Source organism: Vicugna pacos, chromosome 13 (assembly GCF_048564905.1).
Source record: "Vicugna pacos chromosome 13, VicPac4, whole genome shotgun sequence".
Classification (NCBI taxonomy): Eukaryota; Metazoa; Chordata; class Mammalia; order Artiodactyla; family Camelidae; genus Vicugna; species Vicugna pacos.
In genome coordinates, this window is record NC_132999.1 from 25,613,208 (window position 1) to 25,638,385 (window position 25,178).

General features: G+C 42.7%; 1 protein-coding gene across 16 annotated transcripts in view; it reads left to right on the forward strand.

Annotated features, from left to right (window-relative positions):
* The window catches only part of DAB1 (DAB adaptor protein 1), a 386,755-nt gene that overhangs the window by 104,087 nt on the left and 257,490 nt on the right, over window positions 1-25,178 (forward strand). For all 16 annotated transcript variants that reach the window (XM_072974349.1, XM_072974361.1, XM_072974347.1 and 13 more), the window contains one exon: window positions 20,224-20,426. In XM_072974349.1, the coding sequence (XP_072830450.1) occupies window positions 20,360-20,426 (67 nt within the window). In that variant the 5' untranslated portion in view covers window positions 20,224-20,359. The remainder of the gene's footprint in view (window positions 1-20,223; window positions 20,427-25,178) is intronic.

Genomic DNA, 25,178 nt, shown 5'->3' on the forward strand with positions numbered 1-25,178 from the left:
GTTTTTTTTATCAATGACACAGAGATGAAAATATTAGACCCACGTGATGGTTCTGCACCACGAGGAAGATAGCAGACAGAGTCTAGTGTCTTGACTTCATCTCACTACTGTGATGGGAGAAGGATCCGCCAGATGGATGAGATGAGGTTATGGTTACTCTTATTGCACAGAGGTTTTCCTTTCCTAGGGCTGCGTGGCTAGTGGATTGTGGAGCCAGCCCTGAAAAACCCAGCCTTATTGCTAGACCATTAGTTCCTTAAGGGCCTGGCCCTGCCCTCGCCTCCAGGCCTCACACTGCTAATACTCTCCCCTCTGGCCCACACTAGCCTCCTCACAGCTCTTTCAAAATGCTCAGTTTACTATCCTTATTAATGCCGAGGGATTTGGGGCTTGCCATCCCCCCTTTGCCCACGTCTGCGTGGTATCGCCTTTACCTTCTTAGAAGTTTTGCTCAGTGTCGTCTCAGGGAGGCCTCCCCTGACCTCTGACCGGAGCGCAGCCCCCTTTCCAGCAGTCCTCACTCCCTGCCCGCCCTTACTTTTCTTCCCGGCTCGTCCCACCGTCTGACGTATTGCATACAGGCACATCTTGTTTAATTGTATTTCACTTGATTGCGCGTCTCAGATGCTGCATTTTTACAAACGGAAGGTCTGTGGAAACCCTGCATCGGGCAAGAGTGATATGCGTAGATAACATTTGCTCACTTAGTGTTTCTATGTTAACGCTTCGGTCATTCTCTCAGTATTTCAAACCTTCCACCAGCAAAAAGATTATGACTCACTGAAGGCTTAGATGATAGTTAGCATTTTTTAGTATTTTTAAATTGAGGTATGTGTATTGTTTTTTAGCCCTAGTGCTATTGCACGCTGAATAGACTGCATTCTTGTGGGAACACAACTTTTACAGGCCCTGGGAAGCCAAAAAATTGGTGAGACTTGCTGTGTTGTGGTACTCAGTGTACTGAGGTGGTCTGGAAGAGGACCTGCAGTGTCTCCCAGGTCTGCCTGCCCTGGATTTACTCATTTGTTACTGTCTGTCTTTCTCCACTAAGACATACATTGCATCATCACAACTGAACAACGCATGTCAAACAGCCCCCCGTCAGTAAATTCAGCTGTGTTGATTGCGTGAGTAAAGAAAGGGGTTTGGGGAGGGGGAGCTGTGTTTGAATGCCCTTTGCCCTGATGATGTTCGGGGCAGAACTCTTAACTGCTCCTCCCACGTGGTCACACCTTGCCAGACTCCTTTGGTAATCACCGAAACTCCCAAGGGTGAGCCCAGCTGTGCACTTTGCCCTTCCTTCTTTGTGGGGTGGCTCTGGGCTCACAGAAGGGCCAGGACAGCTCTCTCTCCGTAAGCTGTGCTTTGCAGTCTGATCACATGGGTAATGTAATATTTAATTTAATTTTTTAAAAAATCTCTATGTAGAGCTCTTTACTAGAAATGAGTTTGCTCAGGTTGTTGGGTTTTGTTTCCTTTCAGCATGCTGAGGTATGCTGGGTGCGAGAGAGTTTCTCTCCTGTGCCTGGGGTTCTAGGGAAAGGCTTTCTGGAATGTCACTCTGTGAGGCTGAGTTTTGGTACATTGTGTTCTGAGCAGAGGGCCCCTTCTATAATGTGGGCAGAAGTCCCACTCTCCTTTAATTCTTTTAAAGGTGTTTTCTATGCGTTCTGAAATGATTCAAAAATCCCTTGTTCATGGAGCAGGGATTTTATAAAAGTGAATGATGTTGTAAATTGTCTGATCATACAAAATCACATGGAAGTGCTTTCTGCGGCTGATGTTGTGAATGGTGTGCACGTTGGATCATAGTGTTGTGGGGAATGGACTAGGAATCAGGGGACCTGGCTAGTTGTTCTATGTAACATGCTGATTGGGTGACTTTGGGGAAGCCACTCAGCCTCTCTGAGACACAACTCTTCACTTGAAAAATGAAGACTTTAGGCCGTTGGTCTCTGAGCTCCAAGACCCTTTCTAACTTTAAGACTCCGGACTGGAAGCTTAAAGACTTCAGTCCTCACGTGGATACAGCCACTTACTAGTCCTGGAGCTCTGAGTAAATGACCTTCTTCCTCAGAGCTCCGTTTCCCAGTCTTTAAAAATGATGGTCAAGGTTCCTAGTTTGTGTTTTTCTAAGGGCATTAATTTTATTTGGACACACAGATGTGAACAGACTTTTTAGCTGTAGAATCCCGGTGTTATTAGAAGCAACTCCTTATTTTATTGTGATTTCATGGCAAGGTGCCAACAAAATGGCTGGATACAAGTTACGAGATGAAAAGTCATTGCCCACCATATGGACAGTTTTTTAAATTGTGCTTTTAAGATATATGGGTTTTATGTTTCACTCTTGCATTTTATTTTAAAATCCCCAGCTCAAGTTCTTGACTTGAGCTTAGGGAAGGCATTCATAGCTTTCATGACATTTTTCAAAAGAAGTATGTAATATCCCCATTTTTAAACTGATTTTTTGTGTGTGTTTCCTGGAATTCCTGAGGGAATCGATCTTTTCATGCTGCTTCTGATCATACATCCCTTCCTCCGTGGGCAGATATCAGCTGGTAATACCTAGAGAATCACAAATGTCGAGGGAGTATCTTTCCACAGGACTAGCTGACTGCTTTCTGGAAATTTACAGTTAAAGGGCACCTAATCAAGACTGGCTCACTTTTTAGAGACAAGCCTAATTAAAAATCTGTAGTAATTCAGTTACTGATTTGGCTATTGGAAGTCATTTAATATTTTTCTGTTTGTTTGATGGTTGGTTGATTTATTTATAAATGTGCTTGTTTATTCACTCATTCAACACATACTTAGAGAGTATCTACCAGGTTTTACTTAGGTGAGAAATACAAGGACAATAGAGCACTATTTCTGGGAAGCCATTAAGTATTAGAATTGTTATCTTGAATGCTTTTAATCCCTAAAGGATACTCCTAATTTACACTGTGAATTTTAATGACCAAAGGCTGGCGTTCCCTCCAGAGAGGGAGAAGGTATCATTTTATCGGGGTCAGTGGGTGCACAGGGCTTGGCCCAGGTTGTTATACAAAGGTACAGATTTATCAGACAAGGGAGGAGGTGTGCTCTAGAGGCAGCAAATAGGGGAGGTGTGGCCTTACCAGCTGGGGCTGAGAGAGGACGGCTGTGACCAGCTGACATACTAGCCATAGACCCTGCCCTCCTACTGTCACCCCACCCTGGCCCCCGCCCCATCCCCATGGTATTAATTTCAACTCTAGATGATCTATAAGAAAGCATAATATACACCCCAGTGTTCATAGCAGCAGTATTTACAGTAGCCAAGAAATAGAGACAACCTAAATGTCCATCAATAGATGACTGGATAAGGAAGATGTTACATATTTACACAATGGAATATTACTTAGCCATAGAAAAGAATGGAATAATGCCATTTGCAGCAACATAGATGGACCTGGAGATTATCATACTAAGAGAAGTCAGTCAGATAGGGAAAGACAAATATCATATTATATCATTTATATGTGGAATCTAAAAAATATGATATAAATTCTATTTACAAAACAAGAACAGGCTCATGGACATAGAAAACAAACTGGTTACCAAAGGGGAGAGGGTGGGGAGGAATAAATTAGGGGTTGGGGATTAACAGACAGACATTACTGTATATAAAATAGACAAACAACAGGGGCCTACTATATAGCACAGAGAACTATATTCAATTTCTTGTAATAACATAATGGAAAACAATCTGGAAGGAAAATATATATATGTATAACTGAATCACTTTGCTGTACACCTGAAACTAACATTGTAAATCAACTACACTAGAATAAAAAATTTTTAAAAAGAAAAAAAAAGAAAAAAGCATAATATAGACCTAGGGGTCAAGGTACAAAAAAGATCTTGGAATCCAGAGGACATGGATTCCAGTCCTGTTTGCAACACATCCCAGCTGGGAAACCTCTGGCCCATTTCTTTTTCTTGTCCAAACCTGGAAAAATAGGCAGAACTGACCGTCCTGAGTTGTCATGGAGATGAAATGAGCATGAGGTCAGGAAAGCAGTCGGCCAGCCGTGGCAGTCTTCAGAAAGGAGGTGTCAGTGAGCGCAGAGACGAAGGCAAGACCGGAGGGCACCCTCCTAAGAGAAGCTGGAGCCCTCTTCCTTGCCCTGTTGCTGTGTTCTGACAAGGCTTGCTGTCTTCCCATCAAATGAAAACGGGAGCCCAGTGTGGGATGGAGGAAGGGAGCGGTTTGGACTTCAGCCCTCAGCCTCCACGTGGCACTCCAACCAGCTCACCTGTGCTCCTGTGCAGGGAAGGCAAACGGAGTTAACGATGAAATGTCAGAAAGGCCGCTTGAGGACTTTGAGAAACTCTCGCCGGGTAGCATTATGCACATGTAATGTCCGCTGTACAGAGCTGCATGGCAACATTGTTAATCGTTTGGTTTTTAAAAAAAATATTACTAATAAAGACTTTAACCAGAGTCCATTTAAAAAACTGTTGTTGGAAATGCTTGAGGAAATGAGCATAATATTTCTTTCAAAATTTTGTATAAGAGAAGTTTACCCAGAATCCTTGTACTTGGCAGGCAGAAATTCATCCAAACTGTTTTCCAAATTTACCAAGTGCTTGCCTGAATAGACAGGGAGCCTGGGGGTGTTTCTTGTGGGAGTGATGAGTTGTGAATCCCAATATGAGATGTGTGTTTAAAAAAAAAAAGAGGGTCTGTTTGAAGAGGGAAAAGAAGTTTCTGACTATTTGGCAAAACAGGTTATTTTTAAACTGAAGAAAAATAGGTTTGTGGAGGTTTCAAAGATTTCTGTGACTTTTTTTTTTAAATTCAGCTCTATGTAGGACTCTCTTGTATCTCATTATCACAGGGGCAGAGGAATTGAAGACTGTCTGTGCCTGCAGATGGTCTTCATGCTCATCAGGGGACAAGGTACAGGCAGATAAAAAATGGCAGTGTAAGGGGCGGAGGGTACAGCTCAGTGGTAGAGTGCATGCTTAGCATGCACAAGGTCCTGGGTTCAATCCCCAGCACCTCCATTAAGTAAATAAAGAAACAAACAAATCTAACCCCCCCGCCCCACCCCCGCATGCCAAAAAAAAATGATGATGTATGCAAAGCAAGATGGATTTATAGGAACGTTGTGTTTGTAGTCAGATGCTTTGGGGTCCTAGATCTGGATCCACCTGGGGCTTGATGTTTCATCAATTTGGTGCCTCAGTTTTCACAGCCGCAAAACGGAGATAATAATACGTCAACCTTCCCAGGTTGTAGAGATGAGATGTGGTGTGTAGGACAGATGTGGTGTTTAGCACAGAACGCGGCACGTGGTGGTGTGATCACGAACGTACTTGCGTTTTCCTTTCTTTGCTTCTCCCTTCTGTTTATGCTCTGTCACAAGGAGACACGTAGTCTTGAAGTCCTTAGGAATGTTGAAGACGGGGGGCCAGGACAGGTTTCCACGGAGGGGGAGTTTCCCTTGGACCTTGAGCTTGGCCGTCTTCTGCTTCCCTTCCAAGGTGCACCCTGCGTTTCTCCATCCCCCTTTCCCGCCTCCGGAAGGAAGGCCAGCCTGTGTGGACTGCTTCTGTGGGCTTCCTGGCCTCCTGGCCTCTTCTCAGAATTGGCCGATGCCGAGTTCCAGCCGGAGGCTGCAGGAGGGGCAGGGAGGGGAGGGAAGTTTCTGTGCCCTGACTGGCTTCCAGGCGTTCTCCCGGCTGCGTTGCCTTGGCTAGCCTGAAGGCCACTGTTCCTTTTAAGGCAACTTCCTCTGCTGGGCTCCCTCGCAGTTCTGCCCTTCCCTCCCCCGTGTAGGCCTGGGAGAGGCAGCAGTTCTGCTCTTCTGTCCTTTTCAGGCTTTCCCTTCAACACAGCCCACCGTTCTGGAAGTAATCCCTGTATTAGCTCTTCTGGAATCATCCTATTTCGAGCTTGTTGTCTGTTTCCTGTTTCCTGGTGGAACCTCAAAGGCTGGGCTGAGTTTGAACAGGGGATGAAGTGTGGCATTGGATAACCTAGGTGCGCTGGGAGTCTGTGGCCAACCCAGTATGGTGGCAGGGGGTATTCCGGACTGAGCTGTGAGTCTGGGGACGTGGGCCACACTGGAGGTTGCAGGTCAGACTGACGTATCAGATTTTGTATCATGGCGGAAATCATTCTTGGTAATGGTTTCCTGATTCATTTTGACAGGTGTATATTGGAAGGCTAATAGGTATATGGTATAGGGAATAAATACCCAAAATTTCTCCCTCTTCCTTCTGAACAATTATTTGCAGACGAAATAGAGGGAAGGAAAGGCAAACACTATGCAGTGACTCTCTCCTGTAGTACCAGGCAGTTTGCATATATCATCTTATTTATTCTTTTCAGCAGCCATTAGGGGCAAGGTACCAACTTCCCAGTAGAAAATGAGGCTCAGAGACTTCAAGGAACTTGCCAAAGTTCACATAACTGGGACTCACATAAGTGGAGCCATGATTTGAAAACCCAAGGCTAGTCTGGGAGACAGAGATGCTCATGTTTTTTTCGTCTTTACCAGCTGCAAGATATGAACAGTGATGTAGCTGAGTGTTCAGATGAGATGGACAGAGAAGTACAGCCGGGTGTGTGAGCCTCAGGCTTGTTGGCACAGCCCCTCTCCACCTAGGAAGGAAAGATGTGACACCGTTAGGCTGCTCCAGGCAGGAACTTCTGCAGGAGGAGTTTCTCCAGAATCTCGGAAATAGCTGTACAGCCTGGCATCGCAGAGACTGGGGTACGATTTCCTAACAGGAGGGATCCTGGATGTCTCTCAGGACCAGATCCTCGTCTTGCTGTTCTCATTGTGCAGGACTTTGTTCATGCCCTGCCGCGGGGTACCCTCGGTTTCTACTTCTACTGAAAATGATCTCTCTCCTGTAACTGTATATCCGTTTCTCTGCCTGGTGGCCTTTGCTCGTCTTCAGTCTTTACTTCTGACGCATAACTTCTGCTCAGTCAGCCCCTTGCTGCCTCTGCGCTTCTCCATGTGCATCTTTTCCCTTCAGGCCCCACGACTCCTGGACCAGATCTGCATTAATGAGTTCAAACTCTTGAGAGAGAACATGCACATCTTTCCGTATATCCGGTCTGTATGTAACCCTTCCAGGCCAGGTTGTAGCTGCCGGTCAGCCAGTGAATAGTCCTTGGGTAAGGAACTGACTCTTGGTGCAATCAGCTGGGCCTTGGGAGTGGACGTCTCTGCGGGGCCATTTTCTGTCTATGATAGTTCACCTTCTGGCCCTGAAAGAGTCACATCAGCCCGAACACAAAATACACACAGGGTCTCTCTCTGATCTGGATGATTCAGAAGTCCAGACTCTCCTTATCTAAATTACTTAAATCATATTCTGATGATTAGAGCATGGGCATCTTGGGGTGGGCGGCACATTTTCCTGCCAACCACCAGCGCTTACCACCATGTGATAAGCATTTGATATACATTATGTCATTTAATAAACTCACCGTATCTGGTGTCTCTTCTCAGAGCCATTGTATTTTGCAGTGAGCGCATTCAGGCCCAGGGCAGTTCAGTAACAGGCCCAGCCATAGGGGACTAGAGGGTGGGCCATGCTTTCCTAACCATTAGGTAGCAGGCAGGAGGGTCACCATCTTGGAAACAGGACCAGGGAACTGCCTTGGGCAAAACAGGCAGGCCTTGTAGGCTCAAGAACAAAGGTCCGGGGGTCTTAAGTCCTAGAAGAAGAAGAAGAAAAATAACAGGCTTAAAAGATTAACGTTGTTTCTGTTACACTAGGGAGTGTCCCTAGCTGCCACAAGACAAGAAGCCCAACTGCACATTTTAACCTTCTCTGTTTCAGTGCGTCCTTGCAGACAGTTCTCACACACCCCTCTCCCCTCACAGAAGCCCGCCCTACTCCTCATGGCCTCCATGGGGCCACCTGCTGCTCATGATCAGCGAAGTTTGACCATTTCTGGAAATTATCTGTGATCACAAGAGAAACCCCTCCCTTTGGTTAACTCACCCCTTCTACTTGGGGAGCTGGCATTTTTTTCCCTTGTGCACAAGCTATCTCTTCTAGGAAAAAGCTTTGCTTGCCTAAGCGTCCCGTGGAAGCAATATGCATGTCTGTGGTATTGCTGTCCATGAATCTGGAAAGGGTGCAGTAACAGTTATGCCTGTGCTTCCTAAATATGTTGCTGCGTATTCGAATCACCTGAGATTTTTAAGCATCCTAATGCCCAGGTCCCACTTCAGATCAGTTACATCAGAATCCCAGGGTGGGAGACAAGCACAGATAGACAAACGGACTTATTTACAAAACAGAAACAGACTCACAGACACACAAAACAAACTTGTGGTTACCAGAGGGGAAAAGGGGTGGGAAGGAATAAACTGGGAGTTCGAGACTTGCAGATACTGACTACTACATACACAACTGATAAACAGGTTTCTTCTGTATAGCACAGGGAACTATATTCAATATCTTGTAGTAACCTATAATGAAGAAGAATATGAGAATGAATGTGTGTGTGTGTGTAATTGAATCACTATGCTGTACGCCGGAAACTAATGAGAACCTTATAAACTGACTATACTTCAATAAAAAAAATTTTTTTTAAATAGTCTTTCCAGCTCCTCAGGTGTTTCCAGTGTGTGGCACAGCGTGGGAGTCTGCACCGCCTTACTCATCACTAGAGGCGGGTGTGCCCCGGGAAGGGTGCGCGTGGTCGGGAAAGCCTTCCCCGCGGAGGGGAGCTTGAACTGAGACTGGGAGGCGCTTGTCTGCTTTAGCAGGGAGCGGGGCGTTTCGTGGAGAGGAGACAGCTTTCCTTGCTGGTGATGTGCTCAGTATTTGCCAAGTGTGATTGAATTTGTAGGTTTCCGTGAGGCGGTTAGGAATAAATGTATTCGCAAATCAGGAAACAACGGAAAACAAGAGCTCTTTTGTCGGAGCACCCGTCCCCATTTACGGCTCCAGCAAAACACAGCCCCCGGTTATCACTGTTGTGGATAATCTTTGTGAGGGAGATAATTGTGCAAATTGGGTTGCTTCCCGTCAAGTGCGGGTGCTTTTGTGGAGAAAATCTGAGCCATCCGTGTATCCCATTTTACAGTAATTGAGATGGGACTAGTGGATCATTAGCGCAGCAAAGGGAGATGACGGGCCCTCTTTTCAAAAGGAAGGTGGAAAAAATTCGATGTTTGAGAAGAGAGAATAGAAAGAAAGTAGGATGTCAGTGAAGGGAGAGAGCATGCATGCCCATCTCCCCGCTCTCTGGGGGGGGACAAGGGGCATCTCTTGGCAGAGGCCTCCCTTGAGTGGGGCCAACAGGAAGGGCTGTTGCAGGTGCCCCCATGATCCGGACAGGCACTGGGATGTGCACCACCTTGGGATGAGCCCCCGCCCAGGGCCACCCTGGGGACCAGGCAGCTTGGGGACATCTGTTGCTTACTGGGTCTGCTCGCCGCTTACAGGTGTTGGCCTCTGTGGGTCTCTTTCCCACTGTCAACTTTGAAGATAATGAAATGCAGCTTGTGGAAAGGAGAGTAAATAACAGCGGTATATATTTTAGGTAAATCAGCAGGTGAAGCTGCCAAACACAGTGTTTGTTGATTTAAAATCCCCTTCACTGGGAGGACTTCATTAAATACTTGTCTGGTCTTCTTGCGAGACCCCAGGGAATAGGAGTAAGTTCCATGTTACTCAGACACATCACAGAGGGAACAGGATGGTAGAGGGCGTTCACTTGCAAAGAGCAAACAGACCGTGAGCTCTGCCTCCTCCGGTGGCGGGTGGGGTTAGAATGAGGACCAGCATCAGCTAAAAGGCCAGGTGATGAGGGAGGCACCTTTTTAGCAGTAGTGCTGGGGAACAGATATGAAGGTCATCTGAGGCCGGTCCCCACCCTTGGGAGGGTGTTGCAGCCATCAGGCCATGATTCACCTCTCTCCGTACCTTCAGCATGAGCCTGGGGTCTGCTGTGTGCAGGGTCAGTGCTTGGAAATGTATGTTGAACTGATCTGGTTTATAGAACCTGGAAGTTAATGGCTATGTGCTGAAGGAGTTGGGGATATTTGCTTTTTTTTTTTAATACTGTTTTTTCCCTGAAAATTTATTTATTTAGGATGTCTTTGGAAAGAAAAATTGAAGAGCTTAAGTTTTTAAACTCAGTATCTCCTTTGATGCAGCAGTCTCCCAGTTGGCCTCCTTGTCCCCAGTATTGCTGGTCTCCAGTCCCAGGGTAATTCCTGGGCAAGCATCATCTGGAAAGGACCCAAACTGTGCCAGCCGCTCCCCTGTTAAATCCCTGTGGTGGCCTCCATCACCTGCTATAGTTACCACCCATCAATGAATAATTTTTGAAGTCCGCACCTGGCAGCAGCGTATGAATTTTTAGATACAAATTTATATACCTGTGCTATTGTAAACCTGCATGTTAAAGTAAGAAACCTTTTTTTTAGATAAAAATAATTAAAAGTGGATAATTCAGAGGTTGATATCTTCACTCCAGTGGGTTTTCTTGAGTACTGCCTGGGCTGCCTGCTCCTTGGTTTGAAAACTGTTGGGCCTCCAAGATCCCCATTTTAAAGATGAAGAAACTGAGGCTCAGAATGATTGAGTAGCTTATGTGCCTGAAGTTACATAGGCAGTCGGTGGGAAAGGCGGGCAGGATTCCAGCCTAGCCTGTTCAGACAGCTTACTGCTTTGGGTTCTGCCCGCTACTGATACATTTTTGTAGAATCAGAAGTGAAGGTTTTAGAAGGGTGGGTAGAAGTAGGGTCGCAGGTATTGAAAACACTAATGGAATCATTTTAACCTTATACACTTGTTTTTCCTGATACTCTAGTAGATTGTGTAATGAATTTTCACGGTGCAATAAATACTCGGTGAAACTCTGTGATCCATTAGTTAAATGAAATGATCCTGAGTATGCCATGTTGCTGTCACATAAATTCCTTTAATATGGCTGAAATCTGGTTCTGACTTTTGTTAGCTTTGAGTCTGATTAAAGAAACACGTTTGGTTCCTCCTTTCGTCGCCTTGCTGAGGGCTCACTGATAGCTGAGTGATAACAGTGCCTACCTTCTGGAACAGAGGATTTTATTTTCTCCAAAGTACTTCCACAAAATTTGCATGTATTCCCATTCGTTTAATCCCATAAGTTACATCCAACATTATCCCATTTTACAGTTGAGTAAACTGATAAACCATTTAGTTTTTTAATTCTAGATTTGTCCTAGAAAAGCCAGCCCACCAGATAGCTGTGTAGCAAGATCACAATTATTTTTTTTTCAATTTAGTTAAAAAAAAAGCATGATTTGTTCAGAGAGAATTTAAAATAACTTGATTCACATTGTTTTGAGCCTATGTGGAAAACACCAGAAATTGACACAGCACTGTAAATTGACTATACTTCAATTAAAAAAAAAACTTTGAAAAAATAGTATTATTGCTATCATGCCTTAGTATTATGTTCTCAGGATAAGTTAGGGGACATTGAAAATTCCCTGTGGATTATTTATGTAGACATTGCTGATGTTAACATTCATGGTATCACACAGCATTGATTTTATGAGAGCCTGTAGGCCCTTTTCATTCTTTATTTCTGGTTCAAGGTTATTTGAGCATGGACTTTCTAAAACCTGTAACTGGTCATATTTCCTTCTTTGCTTTGGCCTCTAGGAATCTCATCAATTTCCAGCCTGTCTTCTGCAAATGTACAGATCTTTTTGGTGGTTTATCTTTGCTTCTGCCCTAGCCTTCGTTTCCAATCCTTCGTTCCTCTTTACTCCAGTTTTCCTCATTTAATAATTTTAGCCTGTTTATAAAGACTTTTTATAAAACTTTCTGTCAGCTGCCCTGAATTCTTCTTATGTTTTACTTTTTTCATGTCAGGTAAACAGAACCAACAAGCAGCACAATGGACGTGAAGTCTCAGGCCGAGAGATGTCTCCTACGTCTGTGATTTTTCTTTCCTTTCTTGACACACCCATTTGTGGCGAAACAGCCTTGATTGGGTCTGTAGTGAGGTTGTTAATCTGGACTTTGTGGTCTTCAGAGCTTTAAAGCCAGGGATATGTTCTATCAATGTAGGATTTTTCTTGAAAGGTTTGGTCAAAGCAAATGATGGCTCTTCGTTTATGAGGACGGGGGTACTTTGTCAGTAGAGAGAGGTGTAGTACCTTTGAATGTCATTTTGCTTAAGATTTTATAGTGCTTCTGACACCCTCAGCAGAATTAAATAAGTGTTGCCGTTGGGCTCCCACAAAACTTTCCTCTAGGTTCCTATTTTCTGGTCCCTGGAGAGAACAAATGTACAGAATGAGTGAATTTTAGGCATTTTCCAACTGGGCTAGAGTAGATCGGTTACCTTTTGGCATAATTTAAAAAAAAAGAAAAAAAAGAGAGTTGACAGATTAAAGTCATAGTCCCAGAGATGGAGAGGGAGATGGTCCAGCAAAGCCCACCTTTGGCTACATGAGTAAAGGAGCTCATGGTGATCCATGGGGCAGGTAGATGGAAAGTCTCAATGGCCGTTCTTGGCATGGAGGCAGAGTCTGGCGGGGAATCCAGGGCTCAGGAAGAAGAGACCTGCTTGAAACAACCTTGGTCCAGGCGCTTGTGCCAAGTCCAGCACTCTGGATCGATACGGATGAAGTTGGAATCTATAGTAAGAATTGACAGCCATCAACTAGTTTGAAACTCAGCTAGCCTTGGGAATTGGAAAGCATGCCGTCCAGGGAGCTGGAATGGGTCTGAACTCTTTAAAAAAAAGAGCGAGGCCAGAATTGTTTTGGTTGCGTACCTCTGTGTCTTACGGTCTGAGCTAGGCTTTAAAAATTATTTTTTAAAATATGGAAATAACTTCAAAATTATAGGAAAAGGTGTAATAAGAACATATTAAAAATATCCTGTACCCATGACTTAGTTGACCTGTTGCTAATATTTTATCCCATTTGCTTTATCATTTGTGTATTTGCTCTATGTCTATGCATATATGCATACATGTATACGATTTATTTCTCCTGAATCATTTCGATGGTGCACATATCTTAGCCCTTTATTCCTAAGTATTTGGTGTGTATTCCCAAAGAATAGGTAATGTTCTTTTACATAGCCATAGGAAATTTATCACATTAAATAAATTTAACGCTGATATAGTATTCTTACTGAATTTGCCGTTCATATTCAAATTTGTCACTTGGCCCACTGACTCCCCCCCCCCACCGACTGGCCTCTTTTGTAGCATTTCTTTTTCTCCAGTAAAGGAGGATCCTATACACACATTGCATTTAGTAGTTGTACCTGTTTGGTTTCTTTTAATCTAAAATATTTCCACACCCTATCTTTGTCTTTTGCTGTGACATTTCTGAAGAATAGACTTTTCTGTACATCATAAGTTCATGTTCGGATTAGATTCCTAGCCAGGATAGCATGGTAGTGATCAGTTCTTCTCAGAGTGTCACCTGATATCCATCTGTTCGTCTTTGTTAATGTTAATTAACAAATTAATTGTTCAATTTCTCCATTATAGCATCACAAATTTTCCTCTTGCAACAGTAAGTGAGGAGACACTTTAAGACGTACAAATGTTTCGCTTCTCATCGAAACATTTCTCCAGCTTTAGCATGTATTGATTCTGGCCTGACTAAGCCTTACTCTGCTGGCTGCAAAATGTGATTTTATTCTCCTGTACTCCCTCTATGTTTCCCAGACAGTACCTGTTCCCCTCTTCCCCTCTTTGTTTATCTGTCTGTTTTCAGTATGGATTCCTCTTTTTTCAGTGGTTTATTATTTAGTACTGTCCTTAAATTATATTGGTGTTTCAGTTGTTCCAGATTGGGCCAGTGGGAGCTCCTCCGCGATGGCGTCTGTATCCTTGTGACACGCCCGCATCATTGGTGTTTGTTCTGAGCACTTCCTTACTTTCTGAAGCGAGATATTTCAGGCTCATCTTGTACCTACCCTGCTTCAGCTCCGAAATCACCCATTTCTCTATGAAACCCTGGTTCCTTTTACTGGAGAATGGTAGTAGAAACAAAAATCTAGGTATTAAGGTATCACGTTGTCACTGGGGTATCTTTGGTCCTGGTCCTATCAGAACCAGGAAATTCTATGCATGTACACATGTGTACGTGTACACCCACATACAGATGCATGTATATTTTATTAACCACGAATTTACCCTGAGATGTCCGATTTCCACTCTGTGTCTCCACAGCGCTCTTTTCTTCCTTTCCCCTTTGCGTATTTTAATGTCTCTTCTTGAGTACTGAGAATCTCGGTTCCCAGGAACATCAGAATGTTTACTCCTTTGCTCGATCCTATAGTACATCTAAAATTGTTAAGTAATTTGCCCGTCACACTACCCAAAAAAGCCTACTAAAAAGAATCTGAGGTTTGTTTGCAGCTCCCCTTGCCCTGACCCTGTTCAAGACTGAGTGTAAACAGTCAGATTCCGTGCTTGTAAAGTTACTTGTCCTGGTTCTTTCTCTCTCACCCCTTCAGCAACTGTGTTTATGATGTTCCTTTGAAATACAATTGGATTCATTAGTTTCAGTCCACTTCCCTTTTTAGCCTCTCCTCCACTTCCCATCCCCGTTAAGTTAATTTTATTATATTTTTTCAAATATATAGAGCATTAATATGCTTCCATATGTGGAAATTAAGCAAAAAGCTATATGCTGAGAAGTATCGCCCTCTGCCACGTCCTTCTGCCTGGTCACCTCATCAGTCCACCACCCAGGATCTCCCCATGTAGTAAAAGCAGCTTCGCTGTCTTCTGGTCAGTTTGGCCTGTGCTTCTTTTTGTAAAGATAAGCAGAGTTAAGTCTCCTCCTTTCTTACACAAAAACTAGCGTGCTGTGGATTGAGCTCAACTTTGAGCTACCCCTCATTGATCTTCCAAATCTTACACACTTGGTAGTGGTCTTCCCATTTTACTGATGGCGAAACTTCATCTGTACGGTTGCACACCTCTGTGCCTTGGTGACAAATGGCCTCTTTTCAGTGCTTTATGGTTTGGATGAAGCTGATTGAGATGCCCCAAATCACAGAACATGCAGTGGTAGCATATGTAATTTTTAATCCATATAATTGCCACCACTTCTGGGAAATCTGCCTCTTCATCTGGTTTTTAAGGTTGGATTGTCCTTTTAGATTGGAATTTGCAGTGTCCTTAACATAACACATGAGGCTTAAATCGGGGGGTAGGACCGGGCTGGGAGGATTGTTTTTGATGTTTTGTATTTTATTTTTTAAATTCTGGTGAAATTCACATAACATAAATTTGGGCATTTTAATGTCTATAATTCAGTGGTATTTATTTATTCTATTCATGATGTTTTTCAACCATCACTTCTGTCTAGTTTCAAAACATTTTAATCTACAGGAGACCCTGTAACCATTAAGGAGACACTCTCCCTCCTCTGCTTCCCCCAGCACCTGGCAACCACTGATCTGCTTTGTCTTTGTAGATTTATCTATTTGGGATATTTTGGATATAAATGGAATCATACAATAGGTAACCTTTTTGTGTCTAACTTCTTTCACTTGCTGTATTGCTTTAGAGGTTCATCCATGTTATAGCATGTATCATATCAATACTTACTTAATTCCTTTTTTACAGTTGGATAATATTCCATTGTATTGATATACCACATTTAAAAAAACTTTAGTATAGTTGATTTACAGTGTTGTGTTAGTCGTTGGTATACAGTGAAGTGATTCTGTTACATGTATGAATACATGAATATGTATATTCTTTTTCATATTCTTTTTTGTTATAGGTTATTACAAGCTATTGTATATAGTTCCATGTGCTATACAGTAGGACTTTGTTGTTTATCTATTTGGTATATAGTGGTATCTGCTAATCTCAAATTCCTAATTTATCCCCCCTTTCCTCTTTGGTAACCATAAGTTTGTTTTCTATATCTGTGAGTCCATTTCTGTTTTGTAAATAAGTTAATTTTTGTCATTTTTTTAGATTCTGTATATAAGTGATGTCATATGATATTTGTCTTTCTCTGTCTGACTTACTTCACTCAATATGAGAACCTCTAGGTCCATCCATGTTGCTGCAAAATGGCATTATTTCATTCTTTTTTATGGCTGAGTAGTATTCCACTGTGTGTGTGTGTGTGTGTGTGTGTGTGTGTGTGTGTGTGTGTGTGTGTGTATACCATAACTTCTTTATCCAGTCATCTGTCCGTGGACATTTAGGCTGCTTCCATGGCTTGACTATTGTAAACACTGCAGCTGTGAACATTGGGTGCATGGGATACACCACGTTTGGTTTATCCGTCCCCCAGCTGATGGACACCCAGGAGGATTTTGAGTGAAGTTGTCGGGGAGAGCAGCTACCTTGCCCTGTGCTTCTTCCTAGATACATGACCAGGAACAAGCCACTCAGGTGGCTTGTGCCTTATTTTCCTCACGTGTCAAATGAACGTGATAATAATATCTACCTGTTCAAGTGGTTGAAGGATTGGATATGATCCTGTATGAGAAGCTCTTAGTGTAGTACCTGGCCACTAGTGGGACTGCATAACGAGCTATTTTATGGTAGGATTGTATGAGGGGCGGGGTGGGTGGGGAGGAGAGAGGACACAAACTTGGGTTACAGTAGGTGTTGTGGTGTGTGTTTGTGTGCTTGTAGCTGCTCAGACCTTTGCGCTTTGTTTAAAAGGCAGGGCTGTTTTCCCTGCGTTGTGGTGCCGTGTGTTTGGCGCCCCCCTCACCCACCTCCGCCCCGTCACTGAACATGGGATTTTACATTTAGAAGCCGTTTAGTAGACAGAACGTCTGTAGTGGAATGTTACATAATTCACATTTAGAGTTGAAGAGCTCATTATAAAAAACCTGACACACTTCAGGAATATTAAATTACTGCAGATTGTGTGGAGCAAAGAAACATTATTGAAGCATTTCAAAATTCTCGGCGAGCCTGAATTTAACTGATAGGGTTTCACAGCTTTTACTGGGGAAAAACGATTTGAGTTGTCACGTGGCTTCGGGCCCTCGAGGACTTTAATCTCCTTAATTACAAAGAAACGAATTTCCTAAATAATTCGGAGCTACTTCACAGCGTTCGCTCAACCTCTGGCTCTTGGAAGATTAAAGGGGTTGCCAGGGTCCCGGCCGTGGAACCTTCTCCCTGTCCTGTAGCTTCCTTATGTGAGTTTTTATTCGAAATGAAGCTGCTTTCGTTTCATTACTGATACGGGGATGTGCTTCAGGAATTCACAAGTAACGCTTGTAACACTCAAACACAAGCACATTTTGTCAAACAAGTGACACTGGAGATGCCCACACAAGAGGAAGAGATGCTGTATTGTGGTTTTTACAAAGTCAAAGGGGAGGAAAGAGCCCAAATCCAATCCAGTAATTTATCCTTTGATTTTTAAGAGTGCTTGAAATTGTATTAAAACCATATATTTCAGTTCATTTTGGTATTAATGGATTAGGTACCTACTGTGTGCCAAGACCAGAGTGATAGAAATATCTTTATTTAATTTATTTGTATTCTTTTAACGGGGGTACTGGGGGGTTGGACCCAGGACCTTGTGTGTGCTAAATGTGCACTCTACCGCTGAGCTCTCTCTTTCCTTGGAAATAGCTTAGATTTTTCTATTTCCTGCAATTTGTCCTTAGAAAGCAGACTTAACCTGCCTTAGTTTCTCCCTCTGTGAAAGGAACATAGTAATACAAACTTGTGGTCACATACCATCCATGAGACCTCGAGTCTGTGTTGTGACCTTGTATTCCTGTGTTGAATAACACAGGAAATTGTTAGTGCCTAGTATTTATTAAGTGCTTACCAGGAAATGTGCCAGACACTCCTCCAAGCATGTTACATGTGTGGTCCTACTTAATTTCCACTGCTGCTGCATGAAGTTTGATACTGTTAACCTCCTTATATGGGTAGAAAAACTGAGGCAAAGTGAGGGCGAGTGACTTCCTCAATATCACATTGCTTGTAACCGTCCCAGACTGTGAAGTTGGCCAAGAATTGGGTCATAACATAAGTAAGGAGAGAGTCCGTTTAATGGAGGAATCAGAAAATCTTTTTGCCTAAGATGCCTCTGTGACTGAACCTTGAGCACATCAAGGCAGACGTGAAAAGAAAAATTCCATAGAAAGATAGTAGCACAAGGGAACACTGAGAAGATGGGAGAGTAATCACCTCCCTACTAGATTTCCGCGTCCTTGTATTATTCTGCTTGTTAATATCAAGCATCCTTGGGCATGCTGGTCCTTCTGCCCGAAACAACCACTTATTCATTTATTATACATGCATTTATTGAGTGCCCATTGGTCCTTCCTGTCATCGTCCACATTATAGGAGCATCATTCTTCAGGATCACACAGTGGAGAGCTACTTCTCTGTGAAGCTTTATGGGCTCCTTCAAGCAAAGGTGACAGCTTGCTCCTCTGTGCCCCAGTATACCCAGTATTTGTTTTCATTCCGATCATGTCCCTTACATGACACCTCCGCTAGACTGAGCTTCTGTGACAACAGTAATCAGGCTTTGACTCGGTACTCGACCTGCGTGACTGTGCAGTCCATGTCTGTTTTCATCAGTGAGTCGGCACTGGCACCTGGCCCGTTGTTTTTAGTGGATATTTGTTGTAATGAAATGGTTAGTATTATTCATAAAATTAATTATGTCCTTATACAGCCAAGTTTTGAGACTCCGTCATCCCTTATAGAATGTTGTCTTTGAGGAGCATGCGTTTAGGAGGGAGGTGAGGGCTAGTGGCGTGGTGCAGATAGATGATGCAAAAGTGGCAGGAAAGGTTCTCGTTTTTTTAATTCTAATTTTTTTATTGATGTGTAGTCAGTTTGCAATGTTAGTTTCATGCGTGCAGCAAAGTGATACAGTTAAACATATATACATATATTATTTTCAGATTCTTTTCTATTACAGCTCATTACAAGAAATTGTTTTCTACATGTGATTTCATGGACCCCATTCTAGGAAGATGATTTTTCGTTTTCCTTAATTGTAGCCTTAGATCCTTTAGTTTAAGCACCTTCATTCAGGGCTCAGTATCCTAAAAAAGAAATAGCTTGTTAAAAACAAACAAACAAACAAATCAGATATCTTTGGATAAGATATGAATTTAAGCATCAATTACATTAGACCGTTTAGTTAAGCCATCTGTAATTGGTATGATTAAGAAGTTTAGGTAATTATTATTTCTGAGCTGAAAGTGACACTCAGGGTCAGCCTTTTCAGAGTGAACCATTCTAGATCTGTGGGACGAGCTACGAATTGGCTGCACAGTTGGAAGAATCATCTCCAGGAGCTTTATCTTAATATTCTTTAAAAATGGATAACTTCTGAAATGTTTATTTTCAACCCAGCTCTCAGATACGGCTATCAGAGACACAGTCCCCCGGAAAGATTGTTGACTCGACACTAGGAATACGTTCATTCAATTTAAATGAAATCAAATGAGATAATGTATGTGAAGCAGAGGCTGAGGGCATAGTATATAGTAAATGTATAGTAAATACTAGCTGTAATTGAAGGGGTGCTATTATCATTATTATCTTCCCAGCACAGTGTCTGAACTTAATAGTACCTGGTAGTGTGCAGTGCATATTTATTAAAGAAAGAAGGGATGAAATGTGTGTCTGCCAGCTTCTTTTCTTTTCTTCCTCCCATTCAATTCTTGTCTGCTCTTAGAGCTGGGGGAAAAAACTGACATCAAAATTGGCTTGCTGGAAAGTTTCTCAGCTCCGTTTGTCATCTTACCCTCGAAGCCCAATTGTGTGTCAACTCGGTGTCCCCTCTGACACCTGCCAGTGAGGGACAGACCACAGGTCACTTCCCTATGATCTGCTGTAGCTGCCAAGGCTGTGGTCAAGCTTGGCTGATGAATGGGAGCCCCGTTGTTGGAAATGTTTCTACAGGGCCGCTTGAGCTCTGTTTTCTGGGTGGTCTCTGGTGCTTGACCGTAAGAAACACGGAGAATAAAGAATTGAGTTCTGCTTTTGTTGAAGATCTGGAGTTTTAAAGATCTCTTTTGCATTACCTAGTTTTGCACATATGGACTCTAATTCTGTTTGCTGTCTCAACTCTGTCAATGGCTAAATGACGCCACGTGAGCAGTTTGTACATGGAGACCAAGATTTTCCTGGTTTTGTATGTTGCATGGTTCATTTCTTTTCCCTCAGTTCTGACTTCAGCAAGATGGTCGTTCTGAATGTCCTCCTCCCTTGCTTTGCAGCGCTCGACAGGAGTGAGTGAAATGCGCAGCTCGGGGTGTCGTTTCTGAAGGGAGGAGTCGTTTCCTTGGAGAGGAGTCCTCAATGAGCCTGGCCGAGGCCCGGGATCTGTGTGAAGTGGACTAAGGATTTAGTAGGATGTCAACTGAGACAGAACTTCAAGTAGCTGTGAAAACCAGCGCCAAGAAAGACTCCAGAAAGAAAGGTAGGGCTGAATCTCTTCCTTTCCTCATTGCTACTTACTGTCCAAGAAAGAATTTTTTGTCTCTAGAATGGTATTTGGCACTGTCTTTTTGATTGCATGTATTTTATTTTTTAAAAAATTGTTTGGTTAGGGGGGAGTATTTAGGTTTATTTGTTTGTATTTATGTATTTATTTTTAACGGAGGGAGGTACTGGGGATTGAACCCAGGACCTTGTGATGCTAAGCACATACTCTACTGCTGAGCTGTACCGTCCCCCGATCCCTGCATGTATTTTAAATAATCCTCAGCATTATTTGGTGTTTTTTTGGTACTCATAGTATAATATTTTCATGGCACTCCATTATTCTCTGGGTAAGATCCAAAATTCTTTTCATGATATACAAAACCCTTCTTGACATGCCTTCTACCCATCCCTCCGGCAACATCTCTGCCCCAGTCCGCGCTCCACCCCCATCCAACCTTGTTCACCCTCCAGGCCCCCCTGCTTCTTGTGTCTTGTAGTTCATCCTTTGCATACACCAGTGATTCTCCAACTCCAGCCAGAATCACCCGCCTGAAAGGCTTGTTAATACACAGCTTGCTGAATCTCATGCCTAAAGCTTTTGGTTCACTAGGTCTGGGGTGGAGTCCAAGACGCATTTGTAAGATGTTCCCAGGTGCTGCTGCTGCTGCTGGTTCCTGGGATTTTGAAAACCACTGGACTTTGAGTTCATCCTTTGTTGCTCTCCACTTTTTTCTAGACTGACCCCTACTTACTCTTCAGGTCTGAGCTCAGTGAGGCCTCCTGGGGGGCTTATCCTTACCTCTCAAATTGGGCTGCTCGCTTTTGTTTGTTTTGTTTCACTAGCACTTTGTTAGTATGAACCTTTATTAAAAATGCCCTGTGTTTTTGTCAGCGATACCATACAGTCCTTCAGAGCGGGATCTCTCATTCATCCTTTTTGCTCCCAACACTTAGAAAGAGCTTGACATAAAAGAAGCACATAGGTATCTGGGAATGAAGACTGGATGTGCAGTGTGATAAGAAAATAATTCTACCACTGTTCGTGTTCTTTTTTTTTTAATAGTGTTTATGTTTTATTTATTATTGTATTATTTAATTATTTTATTTTGGTGGGGGGAGGTAACTAGGTTTATTTTATTTTTAGAGGAGGTACTGGGAACTGAACCCAGGACCTCATGCATGCCAAGCAGGCGCGCTACCACTTGAGCTATACCCTCCCCCACTGTTCACGTTTTTTAAGAGAATTTGGTCCTACGGCTTTCTGATCATGCCTTTCGGAAGGTTTGTCCTGTTACTGTGATTAGATGGAAGCAACTTTTTGCTTTGTGTGTGCGTGCGTGTGTGTCTTTGTGGTGTGATGTGGTGCGTATTTTCACCCTGAAGTTTCAGCTCTTTCCTTCCCTGTCTTCAGAGCTGCATGGAAGAGGATGAGTAGAGTTCTCTTTCAGGTCTTGAAATCTCTCAGTGTGGGCCTGCAGACCGGATGCTGCTGCTTGCTGTGTGTAGGCAGTGATTTGTTTGAGACATCACTGTGCCTGCCCAGTCGTGTTTCCTGGTGGCATTTGTCTGACACTCCGTGGGAAGCAAGGGACATAAATGTAATACATGTGCAGCTCTTGGACAGAAGCAACCCCAGGAAGGACTATAAATTTTGCTTTAGATGTTTGTTTGAAACACCGGTATTTGAAACACCGGAAGCAGTCTATTTTATCCCCTAAAACCTAATGTAAACCTTGCTTGTTACGCACCGTGGTCTAGGAATAAGAGAAGGAAGGCAAGTGGGTGAGAGAACAGGTCTTGGGAGAACTGCTGCTTGGAAGAAAAAAAAAAAGATTGCAGAGCCCAATATGTACTAGAATTCAAATGCTTTTTTTACTGGAAACTGACAAGTTATATTTTCCTTCAGATTTAACCTTTCCACGAAACTTGTGCTCTTGAATGCTTAATGCATTAAAAATTGTACGTGGTGCATATCTTTTCACTCTTAATTTTAACATGCAGAACTGGAAACATTCTAAAGAGAGGATTCAGGTTTTCAGCACATTGGCTTAGGTGAGGATTTAGAGTGGGAGCTTGAAGGTGACCTTTTTAGCTCCTTCTCACGTTCACGTCTTTAGTAGCTCTGATATCAGCAAAGTACCTATGCAGGGAGCATCCTCTAGTGAGTCACTAATGCTGTGGAGTCTGGGCGGGCAGACTTGGGGTCAGATTCTGGCTATATCACTTCCAAACTGTGTGACCTTAGAATGTCACTTCACCTCTCTGAGCCTCAGTTTCCTCTCCTGTAAAATTAAGATATACTATTACAAAGCTTAAAGGCTCACTAGGAAGATTAATTGAAATAAGGCAAATGAAACACTTAGTACTTGGCATATATTAAATACTCAACATAGTTTATATCTGTGTTCCCCCCTTGCTTTCCTGTCACCTTTTCCCACTCCCCTCCTCTTCTTTGTCCTTTTATCTTTTCCATTTTTCACTCCCTTCTCCTTCCTTTCCTCTTCTTCATCTTCATCAGAATTATTACATTGTTTTCTCTTACCCAAGGGGATCTTAAAAAGTATATAGTTGATTTGTCCCAGAGCAAGACTACACGATTGTCTGTAATTATGCCACAGTGAGACACAGTTTTTATTCTTGATACACTTGTCTGGACCAAGGTCCCAGGAAAACACACACATACATTAAAAACAGAGAACAAGATTGTGCTGGTAACAGGATCAATTAATTTCCTGTTCTTCAGTTTTGACTGTGGGATAGTAGGTATTCCATTAAAAAGATGTTGCTAACTAAGCCAAAGTAAGTAGCACTTTCAAAGGAGATAAGCAGTTTGGATGTTGATCTTGAATATAATAGTGTTACTAGCTCTTTCACTGATACTTTCTCTAATTCCTCTTTGATTTTCTAGGGAGGCAATATATAACCTCATAGATAAGTTTCTGGCTTCCTCTCCAATCCTAAAGTACTTGTTCTTTTTCTTATCCTATTGCATTGGCTGGGTCTGTCAGTACGGTATTCAGCAGAGAGTAGGTATCCTTAACTTTCTCCTAAATTAATGGAAATGCCTTCAGTTACCTGTGTGATATTAAAGTTTTTACTAAAGATAAATTCTACTGGTATATGATGTTTTCTATACCCTATGGATTTGATCTTTTGATATTTTACTTAGTATTTTGCTGTCTGTACCAGCAAGATTAGTATATAATTTTCTTGAGCCTGTAATCTTTGTGCCTGATATTAATCAAAGTTAATACCCTCATGTGATGATTTTGGTGGTAAGGAAACACTGAGTAATTTTAGACCTCCTTATGAAAAATACATTTTTTTCTCTTTTAAGTAATTTCATTAAACTTTTTAAGTTTTATATGGTTATTACTGAAAATTAGAAAAGAAAAAGTGTGCAGAATCCTATGAATTAAAAATAACAGCTATTAACATTCTAAGTTGCTTCCTTCTGGACTGACTTTCTGGGATAATATGTGCTTGAGATTATACTGTTCATACAATGTTACCTTGTTCTTTGACAGTGTATCATCAGTAGATTTCTCATATATAACATTACAGTATAAAAAAGTTTTTGCTTCTCATGGCAAGATTTAGGTGGTTCCTGGGGCAGATATTTTATTTCCTAAAAAAGAATACCTGGCAGTGTGGGGCATCTATCATGAGGAAGAGTGGCATAAAGAAAGTTTAGAAACGCTTGATCATTTCTCAGAAACCCATCACCTCAGTTCTTTAACCTAGGCTGTTGAAAGCAAGTCAGACAGATTCAAAAACAAGTCACACGGGAGCATATTTCACCACAAAATGAGTTTCTAGATAGGCCACGTGTGAGACGTAACTTGAGTATTCACAATTCAAATAAGGAGGGGATGGAAATCGTGAGAAATGAAGTTGTTTTTTCATTTCATTTTTATTGGATTGTGTCACTACACATACTGCTTGTCAAACAGTGCCTATTCCAGGAGAGGAATTTGATGGAGGACTGTAGGAAGAGAATGTGTATTTTCAGGTTCATTACCTGCCATCAAAGAGGGGAAAAAATCAGTTGACACAATTTGTGGTGATCCTGGCATTAGGAAACCCAGTAGAAGACTGTGGTCCAGGAATGGGTCCCAAGACGAGCAGATGCAGACTTTTCTGGGGGCAGTGCCTGGAGCTTTACAGTCAGTGCCATCTGGCAGCTTAGTGTAGTGGAAAAGGACTAACTTTGGAGTCAGCAGACCTGGTTTTTAATTTTTAACCCTTGTTCTTATCTGCTGGATGACCAGAGATGGGTTTTTTTAGCGTCTCTGACCCTTGTCTATAAGGGTGGTGTGTGTGTGTGTGTGTGTGTGTTAATAACACTGCTTGTTATCAGAAAGGCAAGGGAAGAAGATTATCTTGGGTAAAGGAGCCTCTTGGGACCTGCAGCGTGGCAGTGGCATGGTCAGTGTTAGCTTTTCTGTCTTCTTCCTTTTGAGATCACAGTTCAGTATTTTCTCCTAACTTTCTAGAAATACCTGGAAATAAGCTCACTCACTTTCCTTATGTTTGTATTGTCCCTCTAGCCAAGGATCATTAGATAGCAGCAGCAACAACACGCTGGCTGATTATTTCTTCCTGGAAAGACTTGGCTCCCAAATCAAGGCCCTGATGGGATGCAGGAGAAGCTGGTGGTCACACGGCGGGCACCTTAGCTTTGGAGCCACATCGGACTGAGTTTGAACCCTGGCTATGTGCCTCAGTAGCTGTGCAAACTTCTGGG